The sequence below is a fragment of the Hyla sarda genome, chromosome 5 (genome assembly GCF_029499605.1).
Source record: "Hyla sarda isolate aHylSar1 chromosome 5, aHylSar1.hap1, whole genome shotgun sequence".
NCBI lineage: Eukaryota > Metazoa > Chordata > Amphibia > Anura > Hylidae > Hyla > Hyla sarda.
The window spans coordinates 82,270,742-82,288,000 of record NC_079193.1 but is presented as its reverse complement, the minus strand read 5'-3'; the positions used below and the strand labels follow the sequence as shown (position 1 = coordinate 82,288,000).

Sequence of the window (17,259 nt, the reverse complement as noted above, 5' to 3'; positions counted from 1 at the left end):
TGCTGTCTTCTGAGGCCACCGTAACTATATATTTGGGCTGTATATAATTATTTAAATTCAAATGAATGTAACCAATGTCAAAAGCTGACTCCATACAAAATACACAACAGATTTATAGGTGATAACTGTACTTAAAGGAAATCTGTCATCAGTGTCACCTGCACTAACCTGTAAGTACAGACAGGTAGTGCAGGTGATACTGATGACTCCAGGCCCAACTTGGAACATGGGTGGAGCTTAGTGATGTCACCGCTGCTGTTCTCTGCTGGATCCCGCTGCTAGCAAACAGCAGCGGGGACATCACTAAGCTTCGCCCATGCTCCATGTCGGGCCTGGAGCTGAAGATACAGAAGAGGATTGACGGAGAACCACAGCACCGAATGGGACAAGGTAAGTACTGTTGTCATCAGTGTCACCTGCACTACCTGTCTGTACTGATAGGTTAGTGCAGGTGACACTGATGACAGATTTCCTTATCTTGTTGAAAGGATTTTCAAACTAGAGATGATGCTAACATTATACTTATATATATTTTGTTTTAAAGAGTACCTGTCATCAAACCAGATTTTCTAAACTAACTCAGATTATATTCCCTTATTACTCCTAAGGGTGCGTTCACACTGTGGAATCTTGTGGAATCAGAACAAAGAAGGCACATGTTCTTTATTTGCGGGGAGCAATTTCAGTGGTGGAATTGTCCGCCACTGAAATTCCACAGTGTGAACGTGTTTCGTGGAGACCCATTCACACTAATGTTAAGTTCACACCACGGAATTCCGCCCGTGGAATTCCGTAGTGTGAACGTACCCTAACACCCCTCCTGCCCTTAAATTTTTTTCTGAGCTTTAATAAGCTCTGTATTATACCTTTTCCCTTGCTCACATTGTGTGAGCTTGCTGCAGGAGAAAGTGGGCATTCCCCAGCATTTGCGACGTCACTGAAGCCTGCGAAAGCTGTGCCTCCTCATGCCTCGTACGCACTTCCTGAGTTTGGTCTCCTGCCAGGTCGAGAGGAGACCAAACTAACTGTTTGACTTGAGGCAGGTAACAGAACAGAACCACCTAGTGGCCGTTTTTTTCAATCACATAAGAAATATGTAAAGGTTGAAAATTTTAACAGCAAGTAAATAGCAAAGTGTCTTACAATTACATAAGGACCAACATATGAAAAGTTTAGTTTGGTGACAGGTACTCTTTAAATGATTTTACTTGCGTAATACATAACATTATATAAAACATATGGAACACATAAAAAGCATAAAACTTATTATTCTACAGACAAACAATGAACTGAACACTTGAACACACTGTGAAAATGCTTACATTAGTATGATTTATTTTCACATTATCCTCAAAATGATGCATGTAAAATGTTGTATTTTATTGATCACTGAATAATTGGATAAAATAAAATGATAATAGCACAGTGTTATCGATCGTTCACATGGAAGTTAATGTCTCTATGTGCAAGTTTGAATGTATAAATATGTAATTGTCAGTATAATTTTGGATTCCTTAGCTTACTGTCTTGCTGCCAGTCTGCATAATGTCTTGTAAAAAAGTGTCCACTAAGGTCCTAAAATCCCTTAGGGAGCAAATATTATAGATTAAATAATTGTCAATCTAGGGGATATAAAGATAGGTATCATAAGACAAAAGCTCTGTCCGCTGTAACCTTTTTAACCTATTTAGATTATATTCAAGGGTGGATATTCACATAAAGGGGGTGTCTAGGAAATAAATAAAAAAACTCGATGGCTAGAGGTGTGGTAAAAATAATGAACAATGTAAGGTCACCCAACCTACTCCGCTGCTGCAGTCAAGGGGGTCTCCGGTCCCTGGTCTTAGCTTCTTTTTGCTTCCTGTCATGTTGTGACCATAGTCATCAAGGTAGAAGCCAAGAAGACTAGGGACAAGGCCATAAGGACTGTAGCAGCGGGGGAGCAGGTTGGGTGAGTATAGCTTTTCAATTATTTTTACTACTCTACAAGTTATGAATATGTTTTTTTTCCTGGCATCCCCTTTAAGGTGTAGACATTTTAATGAACACCCATATTTTAATAAGATCATTGGTCCCCAGTTTTTAGATACAAAGATTTTTCAGTTACGTTCTAAGATCATCCATGTGAACCTATATTTATACAATATATTTTGGTAGACAGATTAAATTCAAAAATTTAAGGAACATAAATTTTGTAAAATTGCAAAGACAAATATCAGGGAAAAATAAAACACTCATAAACAAAATGTTGGTGAACTTGAAGCCTAATCTCAGCACCAAGGACCTAACAGGTAAAAACACTTTATTTTAAGGCGGTTTTTGAAAAGGGTTTCCATGGTTTTTATTTTGCTAAATTGTTTGACATAATTACCATTAACATACAGTATCTTACTTTTTCCACAGAAAAGATACACATGATGGAGTAAAATCCAGTCATTGATGTTATATAAGTGGACTGAAATGAATGATATTTTGATCACATCTGTAGATTCTTGCCAGTTTTACAGCAAATCGCACATCCCTCTGATGTATGTTCGTTGCATCAGCACATATGAGATATGTCCCTCTCGCATTCTTTGTTGCACTTTCAAAGCACAAATTATTTATTTCAACAATAGATATCTTTAAACAAATGGAGTGGAAGAATAAAACAATTCTACAGAATTCAGCAAATGTCTGCATGCATTGGTCTTATTTTTGGAGGGTTGATAAAAGTCTGATTTGTCATATAGCAATGAAATGTGAATCAAAAACTTTGAAAAAGATTGAAGATGGGATTCCATTTTCATCACCACATAGGAGGGTCTTCAAACCTAAAAAAAAATAAACACTATTAGTAATTGTTACTGACAAAATGTACATTGCTGGAAATTCAATAGGGTGAGTCAAGAACCTCCCAAATATCCCTTAAACAATTAAAGCGCAAGTCCAGATTTTCTCGGGTGGCTGGATATGTGTTTATATTTTTTCGTGGCACTTCAAGCTTTAGATTTGCACAAAACTATGGAGTTCAACTTGGTGAAAGTCCCATGCAAGTCTATAGGGCTTCAACATACCGTAATCTGTATCTTGAATGCCATAGTCTGTCATAAATCTCAGACTTGGAGGTGCCGCAAAAAATGTAAACACATATCCTGAAAATAAAATTGGTGCTTTCATGTTACATTGAACAAAGGCAGTTGGCTTAGGAGAGATGGATGGTGTATGTGCCACCAGAAAATTGGTGCTAGGGGAACTGCCAAAAGCCATTGTGCCTTGGCCAGGGTATTTCGATACAGATCAAGGAATTTTGTCCTGGTTAAGGAATACCTAGATTGAAAACTTCTATCGTACATACAACTTCTAATCCATACAACCTTTTTTTTTTTGGGTGGTTCCTAACTTTTGACTCAGAACTAGAGATGAGAAAACCATCTGAAACCAAATCTGACGGATCGGCCATCAGTTTGTTCACATGCAAAAAAAGTTGTTCCGCTTTTCATGTGCCCCAACTGCTAAGCAGAAGCAAATGGGGCGCAATAAAGGCGGGGCTACATTTTCGCTAATGCAACAAATCGACAGCAGAGCCATGAGATTTGGTTTTGGACTCTATTACTGTAGTTTTGCTAACTTCTCTCCTAACTGTTATAAACAGAACCTATGACACGACACAGTTTTTGCATTTGTTGTGGTTATGGGAACACAAAACATTTTATTTACTTATTTGTGATGTTCATTAAACTGTATTTAAAATTGGTTTCTTGTATTTTTTTTTAGAAATATTATGTTATTATTAAATTATAATATTATATTGAAAAAGTATTACTTTTGATCTTATATTTTACTATTATGTGCTCACATTTTTTTATTTTTTTTTGCTGCTTATGTAACACTGACATATTCTGCAGGGCTGTATAGAGATTGTCTATACCCCCATCATTACAATGGGGATCACATTTTTATTTCCCTATTTCAATACAGCCATGTGCATGAACATCACAGTCTAAACACATTCATAATTTTCCTATAGATAAAAAAGAACTCAATAACCAACACTTTAAACCAAGGCTGAACTTTTTTTCACAGTTTTGATATAATTTAGTATACATAGTACATAATACTTGGTTTACCTACAATTATTAGTGTGTTTTATTGTTTTGTGGATTACTAAACAACCGAATGATTTTAGGTAAAGCAGCTTTTACTTCTTTTTGACATATAAAATAAAGGCCCACAAACTATTGCATTTATAATTCAGTGATTTTTACTTATTCAGATTCTGTACAGAGTTTGCTCTGGATATCTTAATTCTGGTAGGTGTAGTTTTATATCATGGACTGTGCAGTAATCTGAGGTAGGAAATACTAACTCCCCTAGAAATCTTGTGCAATAGAAAGTGTTGCATTAATGAAGCTCAGATAAGCGCAAGTCTCTACATTCGAGCTGTTGGCAGGTTCCAGAAACTACACTGTTCAAAAAACTAAAGGGAACACTTAAACAACACACTGTAACTCCAAGTCAATCACACTTCTGTGATATCCCACTGTCCACTCAGGAAGCAACAATGATTGACAATTAACTTCACATGCTGTTGTGCAAATGGAACAGACACCAGGTGGAAATTATAGGCAATTTGCAAAACACCCCCCAATAAAGGAGTGGTTCTGCAGGTGGTGACCACAGACCACTTCTCAGTTCCTATTATTCCTGGCTGATGTATTGGTCACCTTCGGATGCTGGCGGTGCTTTCACTCTAGTGGTAGCATGAGACGGAGTCTACAACCCACACAAGTGGTTCAGGTAGTGCAGCTCATCCAGGATGTCACATCAATGGGAGCTGTGGCAAGAAGGTTTGCTGTGTCTGTCAGTGTAGTTTCCAGAGCATGGAGGAGCTACCAGGCCAAAACATCAGGAGAAGTGGAGGAGGCCGTAGGAGGGCAACAACCCAACAGCAGGACCTCTACCTCCGCCTTTGTGCAAGGAGGAGCAGGAGGAGCACTGCGAAAGCCCTGCAAAATGACCTCCAGCAGGCCAGAAAAATGCATGTGTCAACTCAAAAGGTCAGAAACAGACTTCATGAGAGTGGTATGAGGGCCCGACGTCCACAGGTGGGGGTTGTGTTTACAGCCCAACACTGTGCAGGACGTTTGGCATTTGCCAGAGAACACCAAGATTGGCAAATTCGTCACTGGCGCCCGGGGTTTTTAAACGGATGAAAGAAGGTTCACACTGAGCAAATGTGACAGAGGTGACAGAGTCTGGAGTCCCTGTGGATAATGTTCTGCTGCCTGCAACATCCTCCAGCATGACCGGTTTGGCGGTGGGTCAGTAATGGTGTGGGGTGGCATTTCTTTGGGGGGCCGCACAGCCCTCCATGTGCTTGCCAGAGGTAGCCTGACAGCCATTAGGTACCGAGATGAGATCCTTAGACCCCTTGTGAGATCATATGCTGGTGCGGTTGGCCCTGGGTTCCTCCTAATGCAAGACAATGCTAGACCTCCTGTGGCTGGAGTGTGTCAGTAGTTCTTGCAAGAGGAAGGTATTGATGCTATGGACTGGCCCGCCTGTTCCCCAGACCTGAGTTCCGATTCAGCACATCTGCGACATCATGTCTTGCACCATCCACCGATGCCACGTTGCATCACAGACTGTCCAGGAGTTTGAGGATGCTTTAGTCCAGATCTGGGAGGACATCCCTCAGGAGACCATCCTCCACCTCATCAGGAGCATGCCCAGGCATTGTAGGGAGGTCATACGGACACGTGGAGGCCACACACTACTGAGCCTCATTTTGACTTGTTTTAAGAACATTACATCAAAGTTGGATCAGGCTGTAGTGTGGCTTTCCACTGTGATTTTGAGTGTGACTCCATATCCAGACCTCAATGGGTTGATAAATTTGATTTCCATTGATAATTTTTGTGTGATTTTGTTGTCAGCACATTCAACTATATAAAGACTAAATTATTTCATACGATTAGTTCATTCATTCAGATCCAGGATGTGTTATCTGATGTTCCCTTTATTTATTTTTTGAGCAGTGTAGAAACCAGCAGAGCTATGTAGCTCTGGGCTAATTGCGGCTTTAACTCAGGATCAGAAGATAGTAGAAAGAGGTAATGAAATGTATTTGCTAATTTACTACATAATTTACATTGAGCAGATGCTCAAGAATCTTTTAGTTTGCTACATGAAATTTTAAGTTACGAGGCAGTTAGGAGACATTTACAATAGCTGAGGACCTCTGTACTTTATTTATACAATCAAGTGCCATGTTGTACAAAACTAAACTACATGTAGGAATGTAAGTGGCAACACATTTGTAACTAATGGTCAAAATATTTAGATCAGTGGTTAATATATGAAAATAAATGAAATCAAGAAGTCTTTGAATATCTTTACATTTTGGGAAAACATTTTGCAAAACTCTTTTGAGTATACATATTTTAGTGGATAACGAAAGTTCAGCATCACTCCTATCAACCAACCACCCAGCTCTTATTGCTTTAGGAAATAAAATGTGCAAACCAATTGGTTCTTCTTTTTTGCTCCACCAATTCTGAAATTTCCCCCCACTGTTATATTAAATTTTAAAAGTGCATTTTATCTTACACTTGGTAATGTCTCAGAAGTGACAAAAACTTTGACAATCATGATATTAGCTGAAATTGTAGGAACATATACTTTTATAGGCTCTCTAAATTGTGTAGACAATAAAGAAGTAAATACAAAGTTGCTTGAGCAAACCAGGTAAATAAAATATAAATGGATGACTAAAAGAGAGAATATGACATTGACAGATTCACAAGCGTAAACATGAATTATAGTACTATTCAATACAATAATATTACATGTTACAATATGAGCAAAAGTGATATGGTGCCTCCATCATATTGTAGCCCCTATCACCCCATCCTCAATATACATGGACCACTTTATGATGCCTTTTTGGTGCTCATCACAGAGCTGTCTATAAAGCACTATTTATATGACACATTAATATGTCCTGAGACCCACTGCGATTGTGAGTAATATCTGGCTGAAGTGTGCTGCAGTAAGCTTCGCTGTTTGTCAAATACAACTCACTCACGACTTACGAGTCTATGGAGTGCATGAGTCAGATTTGCCAGCTGGCCTGGGAGTCAAGCGTACTGCCACACACTTCATCTGGCTATTACTCACACTCGCAATGGGTCTCAAGACTGAGATCTAGTGTGATCTAAACTTTTTACGTGACTAGACAACATGCCGAAAGTGTATATTAAATGGCAATAATGCTTTAATTGGGAACTGTGTAATGCTTAGTGTTCCCTGTGGTGGCGCTGCAAGGAACAATCTGTGCCAGGTTGTAAGGGTTGTTCAAAGAGAAGAGCCCATGTTATTATCACACTATACTGTATATCACTTTTATTTGGTAGCACTATGTTAGCAATTTCTCTCCCAGCAGATATCTCTTATCCTTCCCACATACATCTAGTGACTAGAGCAGAAAAAAGATATTTGGTTTCTTCTTCTCAAGAAAAACAACCCAAATAAACTTCTAATATAGAATATGCCACCATGTCTACAAATATTATTTGAAGCATCTCTAAATTTGTTCTCCGTGATCAGTCTTTTAGTATTAGCTAAATGACAATCTAGTTTATCATGCAGAACTGGATAGCAGAATTAAAGCGGTACTCCGGCGCTTAGACATCTTATCCCCTATCCAAAGGATAGGGGATAAGATGCTTGTTCGCGGGGGTCCAGTCAATGTGGACCCCCATGAACTTGCACGCCGCACCCCGTTTATAATGAGTCCCTGGAGCAAACACGCTCTGGGTCTGATTACTGTCGATCACAGGGCCGGAGCGTTGTGATGTGAAGGCTCCGCCCCGTGTGATGTCACGCTCCGCCCCCCCCCCCCCCCAATGCAAGCCTATGGGAGGGGGCGTGACAACTGTCACGCCCCCTCCCATAGGCTTGCATTGAGGGGGTGGAGAGTGACATCACACAGGGCGGAGCCTTGACGTCACAACACTCCGTCCGTGTGATCGACAGTAATCAGACCCGGAGCGTGTTTGCTCCAGGGACTGATTATAAACGGGGTGCGGCGTGCAAGATCACGGGGGTCCCCAGCGGCGGGACCCCCGCGATCAGGCATCTTATCCCCTATCCTTTGGATAAGGGATAAGATGTCTAAGCACCGGAGTACCCCTTTAATGGCATTTTTGAAGCTGAATTTAAGCAATATTTATGTATTACCAATATCCAAATAGGAACAATAATGAAATTGATTTATATCGACATTTGGAAATTAGTAAAATCTAGTAACAATGATGACAATAATTTTTAATTTTGATTAAAAAAAAAAACATTAGGTAACTAAATAAATCCTAGTAAAAAATAAAATAAAAAAAAAGAAAACAAAGGATTTTTAAATGTTTACAAGGGTATCAAACCTATCAAAAGATATTCACAGAGATGACTATTAAATGATTAACCACTTTTAAATACAGGGTACACTTAGTACAGTACCATAAGACAGTACATTTAGGCCACCTTATAGAGACAGTGACGTGGTGTAACATCCACAGCATGCACAGAGCTTATTTTAACATTTGGAGCCAACAGCAGATCTAGATACAATAGCTGGAGTCAACCTAAATTGGAGCCAAATAAAGGTACGACATTCCAGTAAGATACTTTTTATAATCTGTCATATGTATGAAATTGTATATCACAACAATCCACAGATGTCGTTAAATGATATAGTAATGCATAGGACAGTTAATGAACACAGGGAACAATGAAAATTACATTATCTCCCTGTGATAATTTTGTTGGAATAACATAATACATGTGAATCCATAACATGGAATCCATAGCGTGAATCTGCTTCATTCCAGTAGATTCCCACTTGCCCCCTACTGTACTATACATACACAGACACAGGCTTTGGTGGTTATGTGAAAGTGTTTAGACTCAGAAGTGGTGCCTCAGCATTGTAATTCCATTTTTCTTTAGCTAAAGATTTTCTTTTGGTTGGAATCACACAAGGAGCGGATACAAAAAATATTACTCTATTGCTATTATTGCTATTTGGCATCAATTTTGCGTCCATATTGCTTTCTTTAAAAGGGGGGATACATGTCCTAGTCCTCTATGGTAAGCCTCAGTGAAGGAGATAGCAGACACTTGAGGATCCTTTTCAGAATTAAATGTACTAGGCTGGGGTAAAAACAAAAAAGGGCCCAGGCATTCACCTGCCCTAATACTCCAGTAATGCCACTCTGAAGGAGCTTGTTGTACAGCACTTCCTGGTCTTAATCTTATCCCAAGGAGGTGCCCACTAAAAAAAATTATGTTTTCTATGTTTTATTTGTGTTTAAAAAAGGTGCCACTAGGTGTCTCACAATTTGTCCAGAGAGGTGTGTGTCCAGCATTATCCAATCGTAGCTCACTCACACTAAACTGCACATTGGCAGTTGGTAGCAGAGTGTGGGAGGAAGTTCTCCCCTGTATGGCTTCAGATGACATCACACCTGCTAGGTAACGCCCCTTCTCAGTCTGTGAACCTGAACCAAACACCAGAACACAAAAAAATAATAGAGGGTGATTTATCAAGATGGGAGCAGTAAATTGGGAGGATTATAACATTTATCAAGTTAATGAAAGGTACTCTTTAATGTAATGCCTACTGATCAAGTGAGGTTTATAAACCTCAGGAATAAAAGTGATAGAATAGAGAACTAGCTCTCTATTGTTCATGTAATTTCTTCTTGAGAAAGAAAAATGTAAAGAAAATTTGTCATCAGTGTCACCGGACCACCCTGTTGGTACAGGCAGGTAGTGCGGATAAGATTGATGATAACCATATTTACATAAGCTGATCTGTGGTCCTGTTCTTCTGCTATCTTCCTCTGTTCCTTCCATTCCGGCGGTGGGCTTGGGGCATGGGCAGAGCTTCCTGACGTCACAGCTGATGTTTTCCCAGGCCTGCTCGCTGAGGGGCCCAGCAGATTAGCATCAGCGGTGACGTCAGTAAGCTCCGCCCATGCCCCAAGCCCGCCGCTGGTACCAAAGGAACGTAGCAAGATATTGAGAAAATGGGACCACAGATTTGGGATAGGTAAATATGGTTATCATCAGTGTCACCTGCATTACCTCCTGTACCAACAGGTTAGTGGGATTACATTGATGCAAAATTTCCTTTAACTTTAAATATTACTTATACAAACTCCTTAAAGATTAGAACTTGAAAGGGGGCTTCTAATTATAAAAGAAATAAGAATTTCCAAAGTGGTAGTCCAATCCCAGGTCCAAAAACAGAAACATTAGCAATTCAATTTTCTTTATGAATTTCATGAAAATGCAGTCTGTCTATTCACAATAAAAATAACTCCAAGGAGTCGAACATTTATATCTCCTTATCAGATGTTGGTCTGTCAGATACTAACAGAAACAACTCAGCTCCTAATAAGAAAGAACAACTATGAAAGGTCATGACAAAATATTTGTACTATGTAATTATTGCACAAACCTCCTACATTATAAATATACACGAAGCACAAAAAATAGAAATATAATACTTTACTATGTTCACATAAAAAAATCTAAACACGATAAAATCCAGGAGAAATTTGAGGTATTCACTAGTGATGAGCGGCAGGGGCCATATACGAATTCACGATATTTAGCAAATATATGGACGAATATCCGTCCTATGTTCATGAAATTCGTATATTCATTATGTTAGTTCTTTCTTTTTTTCCAATTTTTGTAATGAAATTCGCATAGTGCGCATGCGCGATTATGTCTTTCAATATCTATATATCAATATCATTATATTCAAAATATTTGCAAAATCGCGAAGTGCCGATATTTGCAGTAAAAATGAGCATTTCGAATATTCACGCTCAACACTAGTATTCACATAAACCAGCGCAGAATGGTCAGCATATTACAATAAAGTTGTGCACTTAAACCATGTAAGGCAGTGTAGTTAGCCCCATAAGGACAAGTGCCGTAAATGTATGGCGGTGCTTAGAGCTACTTAGCGCACAGTGCCGTACATTTTCGGTGCTGTGTTCCTTGATCACCACGTCACCGGATGCAGTGATCAGAACGGGGTGAATGCTGATATCTATCCGTCTATCCACTTGGACAGAAAAGAAGAACTCAACTTCATCAGCTCATAAGTACTGAAAGGATTAAGATTTTTAATAGAAGTAATTTAAAAATCTGTTTAACTTTCTGGAGCCAGTTGATACATAAAAAAGTTATTTCCTGGATAACCCCTTTAATGACGAAGGGTATTTTCCGTTTTTGCATTTTCATTTTTTCCTCATAACTTTCTAAAAATCATAACGCTTTAAATTTTGCACCTTAAAATCCATATTATGGCTTATTATTTGCGCCACCAATTCTACTTAGCAGTGATATTAGTCATTTTACCCAAAAATCCACGGCAAAACTGAACAATAAAATCATTGTGCGACAAATTTGAAGAAAAAAATGCCATTTTGAAAATTTTGGGGGCTTCCGTTTCTACGCAGTGCATTTTTTGGTAAAAATGACGCCTTCTCTTTATTCTGTAGGTCCATACGGTTAAAATGATACCCTACTTATATAGGTTTGATTTTGTGGTACTTCTGGAAAAAATCATAACTACATGCAGGAAAATGTATACGTTTAAAAATGTCGGAAATAAATGAAGTAAACTCCAGCTCGGTTCAGGAATGTCACGATGCCGGCTGGCAGGAGGTGGATCCTCTGTGCCAGAGAGGGATAGGCGTGGACCGTGCTAGTGGACCGGTTCTAAGTCACTACTGGTATTCACCAGAGCCCGCCGCAAAGCGGGATGGTCTTGCTGCGGCGGTAGTGACCAGGTCGTATCCACTAGCAACGGCTCAACCTCTCTGACTGCTGAAGATAGGCGCGGTACAAGGGAGTAGACAGAAGCAAGGTCGGACGTAGCAGAAGGTCGGGGCAGGCAGCAAGGATCGTAGTCAGGGGCAACGGCAGGAGGTCTGGAACACAGGCTAGGAACACACAAGGGAACGCTTTCACTAGGCACAAGGGCAACAAGATCCGGCGAGGGAGTGCAGGGGAAGTGAGGTATACATAGGGAGTGCACAGGTGAAGACACTAATTGGAACCACTGCGCCAATCAGCGGCGCAGTGGCCCTTTAAATCGCAGAGACCCGGCGCGCGCGCGCCCTAGGGAGCGGGGCCGCGCGCGCCGGGACAGGACCGAGGGAGAGCGAGTGAGGTACGGGAGCCGGGGTGCGCATCGCGAGCGGGCGCCACCCGCATCGCGAATCGCATCCCGGCTGGAGGCGGTACCGCAGCGCACCCGGTCAGTGGATCTGACCGGGGCGCTGTAGTAGCGAGGATGAGGCGAGCGCTCCGGGGAGGAACGGGGACCCGGAGCGCTCGGCGTAACAGTACCCCCCCCCCCCCTTGGGTCTCCCCTTCTTCTTGGGGCCAAAGAACCTGAGGACCAAAAACTCAATTTTTTCGTGATGAGGTCCGATGCACATTAGGAGGGGTTCCGTGCGGTAACGCACGGCACAGTCCAATCTTCCATTGTTAACACAATTGATGTAGAGGGGTCTGGCGAGACTGGTCACAGGGACGTTGAACCTGTTGATAAGAGAGGCCAAAAAAAAATTTCCTGCAGATCCGGAATCCAAGAAGGCCATAGTAGAGAAGGAGAAGGTAGAGGCAGATATCCGCACAGGCACAGTAAGGCGTGGAGAAGCAGAGTTGACATCAAGAACTGTGTCACCTTTGTGCGGAGTCAGCGTACGTCTTTCCAGGCGGGGAGGACGGATAGGACAATCCTTCAGGAAGTGTTCGGTACCGGCATAGTACAGGCAAAGATTCTCCATGCGGCGTCGTGTCCTCTCTTGAGGTGTCAAGCGAGACCGGTCAACTTGCATAGCCTCCACGGCGGGAGGCACAGGAACGGATTGCAGGGGACCAGAGGAGAGAGGAGCCGGGGAGAAAAAACGCCTCGTGCGAACAAAGTCCATATCCAGGCGGAGCTCCAGACGCCATCCGGAAAAACGCATGTCAATGCGAGTGGCAAGATGAATGAGTTCATGTAGGTTAGCAGGAGTTTCTCGTGCGGCCAGAACATCTTTAATGTTGCTGGATAGGCCTTTTTTAAAGGTCGCGCAGAGGGCCTCACTATTCCAGGACAACTCGGAAGCAAGAGCACGGAACTGAATGGCGTACTCGCCAACGGAAGAAACACCCTGGGCCAGGTTCAGCAGGGCAGTCTCGGCAGAAGAAGCTCGGGAAGGCTCCTCGAAGACACCACGGACCTCAGCGAAGAAGGACTGGACTGTGGCTGTGGCAGGATCATTGCGGTCCCAGAGCGGTGTGGCCCAAGACAAGGCCTTTCCAGAAAAGAGACCACGGCAGAGTCTAGAGTCCCCATCAAATTTGTCCGACAGGGACAAGCAGGGGTTAGGAGCGGACGGACGCTGCGGAGGAGTTGCAGGAGCCGGCGGAGGAGATGGTTGTTGCAGTTGCAGCTGCTGTGTCTGTGACTGCAGTTGCTGTATCTGCGGCAGCAGCTGCTGTATCTGTGACTGCAGTTGCTGTGTCACGGTGGTCAAGTATGCCAGCTGGTGATTTCGTTGGGTGATCATTAGGGACTGCTGGGCAATCACCGTGGAAATGTCGGCAAGACTTGACAGCGGCACCTCAGCGGAATCCATGGCCGGATCTACTATCACGATGCCGGCTGGCAGGAGGTGGATCCTCTGTGCCAGAGAGGGATAGGCGTGGACCGTGCTAGTGGACCGGTTCTAAGTCACTACTGGTATTCACCAGAGCCCGCCGCAAAGCGGGATGGTCTTGCTGCGGCGGTAGTGACCAGGTCGTATCCACTAGCAACGGCTCAACCTCTCTGACTGCTGAAGATAGGCGCGGTACAAGGGAGTAGACAGAAGCAAGGTCGGACGTAGCAGAAGGTCGGGGCAGGCAGCAAGGATCGTAGTCAGGGGCAACGGCAGGAGGTCTGGAACACAGGCTAGGAACACACAAGGGAACGCTTTCACTAGGCACAAGGGCAACAAGATCCGGGGAGGGAGTGCAGGGGAAGTGAGGTATACATAGGGAGTGCACAGGTGAAGACACTAATTGGAACCACTGCGCCAATCAGCGGCGCAGTGGCCCTTTAAATCGCAGAGACCCGGCGCGCGCGCGCCCTAGGGAGCGGGGCCGCGCGCGCCAGGACAGGACCGAGGGAGAGCGAGTCAGGTACGGGAGCCGGGGTGCGCATCGCGAGCGGGCGCCACCCGCATCGCGAATCGCATCCCGGCTGGAGGCGATACCGCAGCGCACCCGGTCAGTGGATCTGACCGGGGCGCTGTAGTAGCGAGGATGAGGCGAGCGCTCCGGGGAGGAACGGGGACCCGGAGCGCTCGGCGTAACAAGGAACATGTGGCTTTATTCACATCAACGAGGCAACAGGTACAGGGAGGAAGTGACACGTTTCGGCCAGGTGCTGGCCTTAGTCTTACCTCTTCTAACCTCTATAACGTTTTTATTTTTCCGCATATGGAGATGTATGAGGGCTAATTTTTTGCACCGTGATCCGACGTTTTTATTAGGATCATTTTTGTTTTAATTGGACTTTTTGATTTTTATTCATTTTTTATGGTATTAAAAGTGACCAAAAATACACTATTACCACATACGTTTATTTTTATTTACACAGTTTTTTTTTATTTGGAAAAGGGGGGTGACTCTGACTTTTATTATGGAAGGGGTTAAATGATCTTTATTAACACTTTATTTTTCCACTTTTTTTGCAGTGGTATAGCCCCCATATGAGACTATAACACTGCACACACTGATCTTCTACACTGATCACTGCCAGGTAATAGCCTGGCATTGATCAGTGTTATCCCCGTTCGACTGCTCCTACCTGGATCTCAGGCACGGAGCAGTCATTCGGCGATTGGACAGTGAGGAAGCAGGTAGGGACCCTCCTGCTGTCCTGCAAGCTGTTCGGGACATCGCGATTTCATAGCTGCGGTCCCAAACAGCTCCACTGAGTTAACCCGCAAAGTTTACTTTCTCTTTAGACGCGGCGTTCAACTTTGATCACCGCGTCTGAAGGGTTAATACCGGGCATCACCGCGATTGGGGATGTCTGGTATTAGCCATGGGTCCCGGCTGTTGATGGCCGCCAGGACCGACGCGATATGACGCATACGTCCTGTAGGAAAATATTTTTCTATAGACAGGACAATATGGCACTTGGACATTTTAAACAAAATTAATGTGCGGATTCAAATCAATAAAGATTGTAATTTTAATCACTATAATTTGGTATATGGGAAGAAAAGGGTATTTTTGGGTTGTCTTTGGTAACTTATAAGTAAGAGACCTCCTTCTATCCCCTGCAATTGGCCGGTCAGGATTGACTGGCCAATCACAGGGTAGGGCCTTAAAGGTGAGATCCCCCACTCTGCCCACCCCTGGAAGTCCGGGCAAAGCGGGGAAAGATGGCGGAGACGGCTGCGGGCCCTTGAAGAAGGGAGACCAGCGGCAGGCAGCGGGGAGGATTGGGGGCAGGCGGCGGGGAGGATCGGTGGCGAGGACCTGCGGCATCGGCAGAAGAGACAGAGGCAGTAGTGAAGATCTGGTAAGTGATCTTCACTGCTCTCAAAAAGACCAATGGCACTCCTTCTCTTTTGAGCATTGTAGTTCACCCGCAGAGCACTTTACATCCACATATGGGGTATTCCCATACTCAGAAGAAATGGTGTTACAAATTTTGGGGGGCTTTTTCTCCTATTACGCCTTGTAAAAATGAAAAATTTGGGGTAGCACCAGCATTTTAGTGAAAAAAATGACATTTTTGATTTTCACCTCCAACTTTAGCTAAAATTCGTCAAACACCTGTGAGGTGTTAAGGCTCACTGTACCCCTTTTTACGTTCTTTGAGGGGTGTAGTTTCCCAAATAGTGTGCCATGTGTTTTTTTTTTTTTTTTTTTTTTTTTTTTGCTGTTCTGGCACCATGGGGGCTTCCTAAATGAGACATGCCCCCCAAAAACCATTTCAGCAAAATTTGCTCTCCAAAATCCCATTGTTGCTCCTTCCCTTCTGAGCCCTCTAGTGCACCCGCAGAGCACTTTAAATCCACATATGAGGTATTTACTTACTCGAGAGAAATAGGGTTACAAATTCTGGGGGACATTTTTACCTATTACCCCTAGTAAAAATAAAAAAAATGGGTCTACAAAAACATGTTAGTGTAAAAAATCTATCTTTTGAATCTTCTCCTCCACTTTGCTGCTATTCCTGTGAAACACCTAAAGGGTTAACAAACTTTCTGAATGTCATTTTAAATACTTTAAGGAGTGCAGTTCTCATAATGGGGTCCATCATAGGGTATTTCTAACATAAAGACCATCAAATTCACTTTGAAACTGAACTTGTCCCTGAAAAATTCAGATTTTGACATTTTCGTGAAAAATTATAATATTGCTGCTAAACTTTGAAGCCCTCTAATGTCTTCAAAAAGTTAAAACATGTCAACTTTATGATGCAAAAAACAAACTAAACATATTGTATATGTGAATCAACATATAATGTATTTGGAATTCCTTATTTCCTTAAAAGCAGAGAGCTTCAAAGTTGGAAAACTGCTATATTTTATAATTTTTCATAACATTTTGGAATTTTTCACCAAGAAATGATGCAAGTATCAACGAAAAGTTATCACTAACATAAAGTAGAATATGTCATGAAAAAAATATCTCGGAATCAAATTAATATGTTAAAGCATCCCAGAGTTATTAATGCTTAAAGTGACAGAGGTCAGATTTGCAAATAACAGCTGCGTCCTTAAGGTCAAAATGGGCTGCATCCTTCAGGGGTTCAAGACCTGCAGTAACACACAGAGATGTAAGCCTAAATAGGAAAAGTGCATAAAAGACTAGTAAATATTGCAAATAGCAGACCACACAGCACTTTATCCCAACACATGTTTCACTATTACTTCGTCTAGGGGGAATGGAACAATGTATGAAGCAATAGGATACACAAAATACTTACATTTGGTGTGATAGTACAAGTATATAAGAATTGTATGTTAAGTGGACGTAGTGGAAGTAAGTGTGCATCATAGGTGAAAAACTAAAAATGTTTGGAGTGCTTTTTTATGACAAAAACTATAGCAAATAACTATTATAGCAGTACATATCAAGTGTGAATGTGGTATATCAGACCTAGAATATTGGTTTTCTTATGCACACTTGGATTCATGGGAC

The 17,259-nt window shown here is 42.3% G+C and overlaps 1 protein-coding gene across 1 annotated transcript in view; it reads right to left on the bottom strand.

Moving 5' to 3' along the window:
* Window positions 1-1,312: 1,312 nt before the first annotated feature.
* The window catches only part of NPY (neuropeptide Y), a 36,954-nt gene continuing 21,007 nt past the window's right edge, over window positions 1,313-17,259 (bottom strand). The window contains exon 4 of the mRNA XM_056519810.1: window positions 1,313-2,813. Within this exon, the coding sequence (XP_056375785.1) occupies window positions 2,789-2,813 (25 nt within the window). The 3' untranslated portion in view covers window positions 1,313-2,788. The remainder of the gene's footprint in view (window positions 2,814-17,259) is intronic.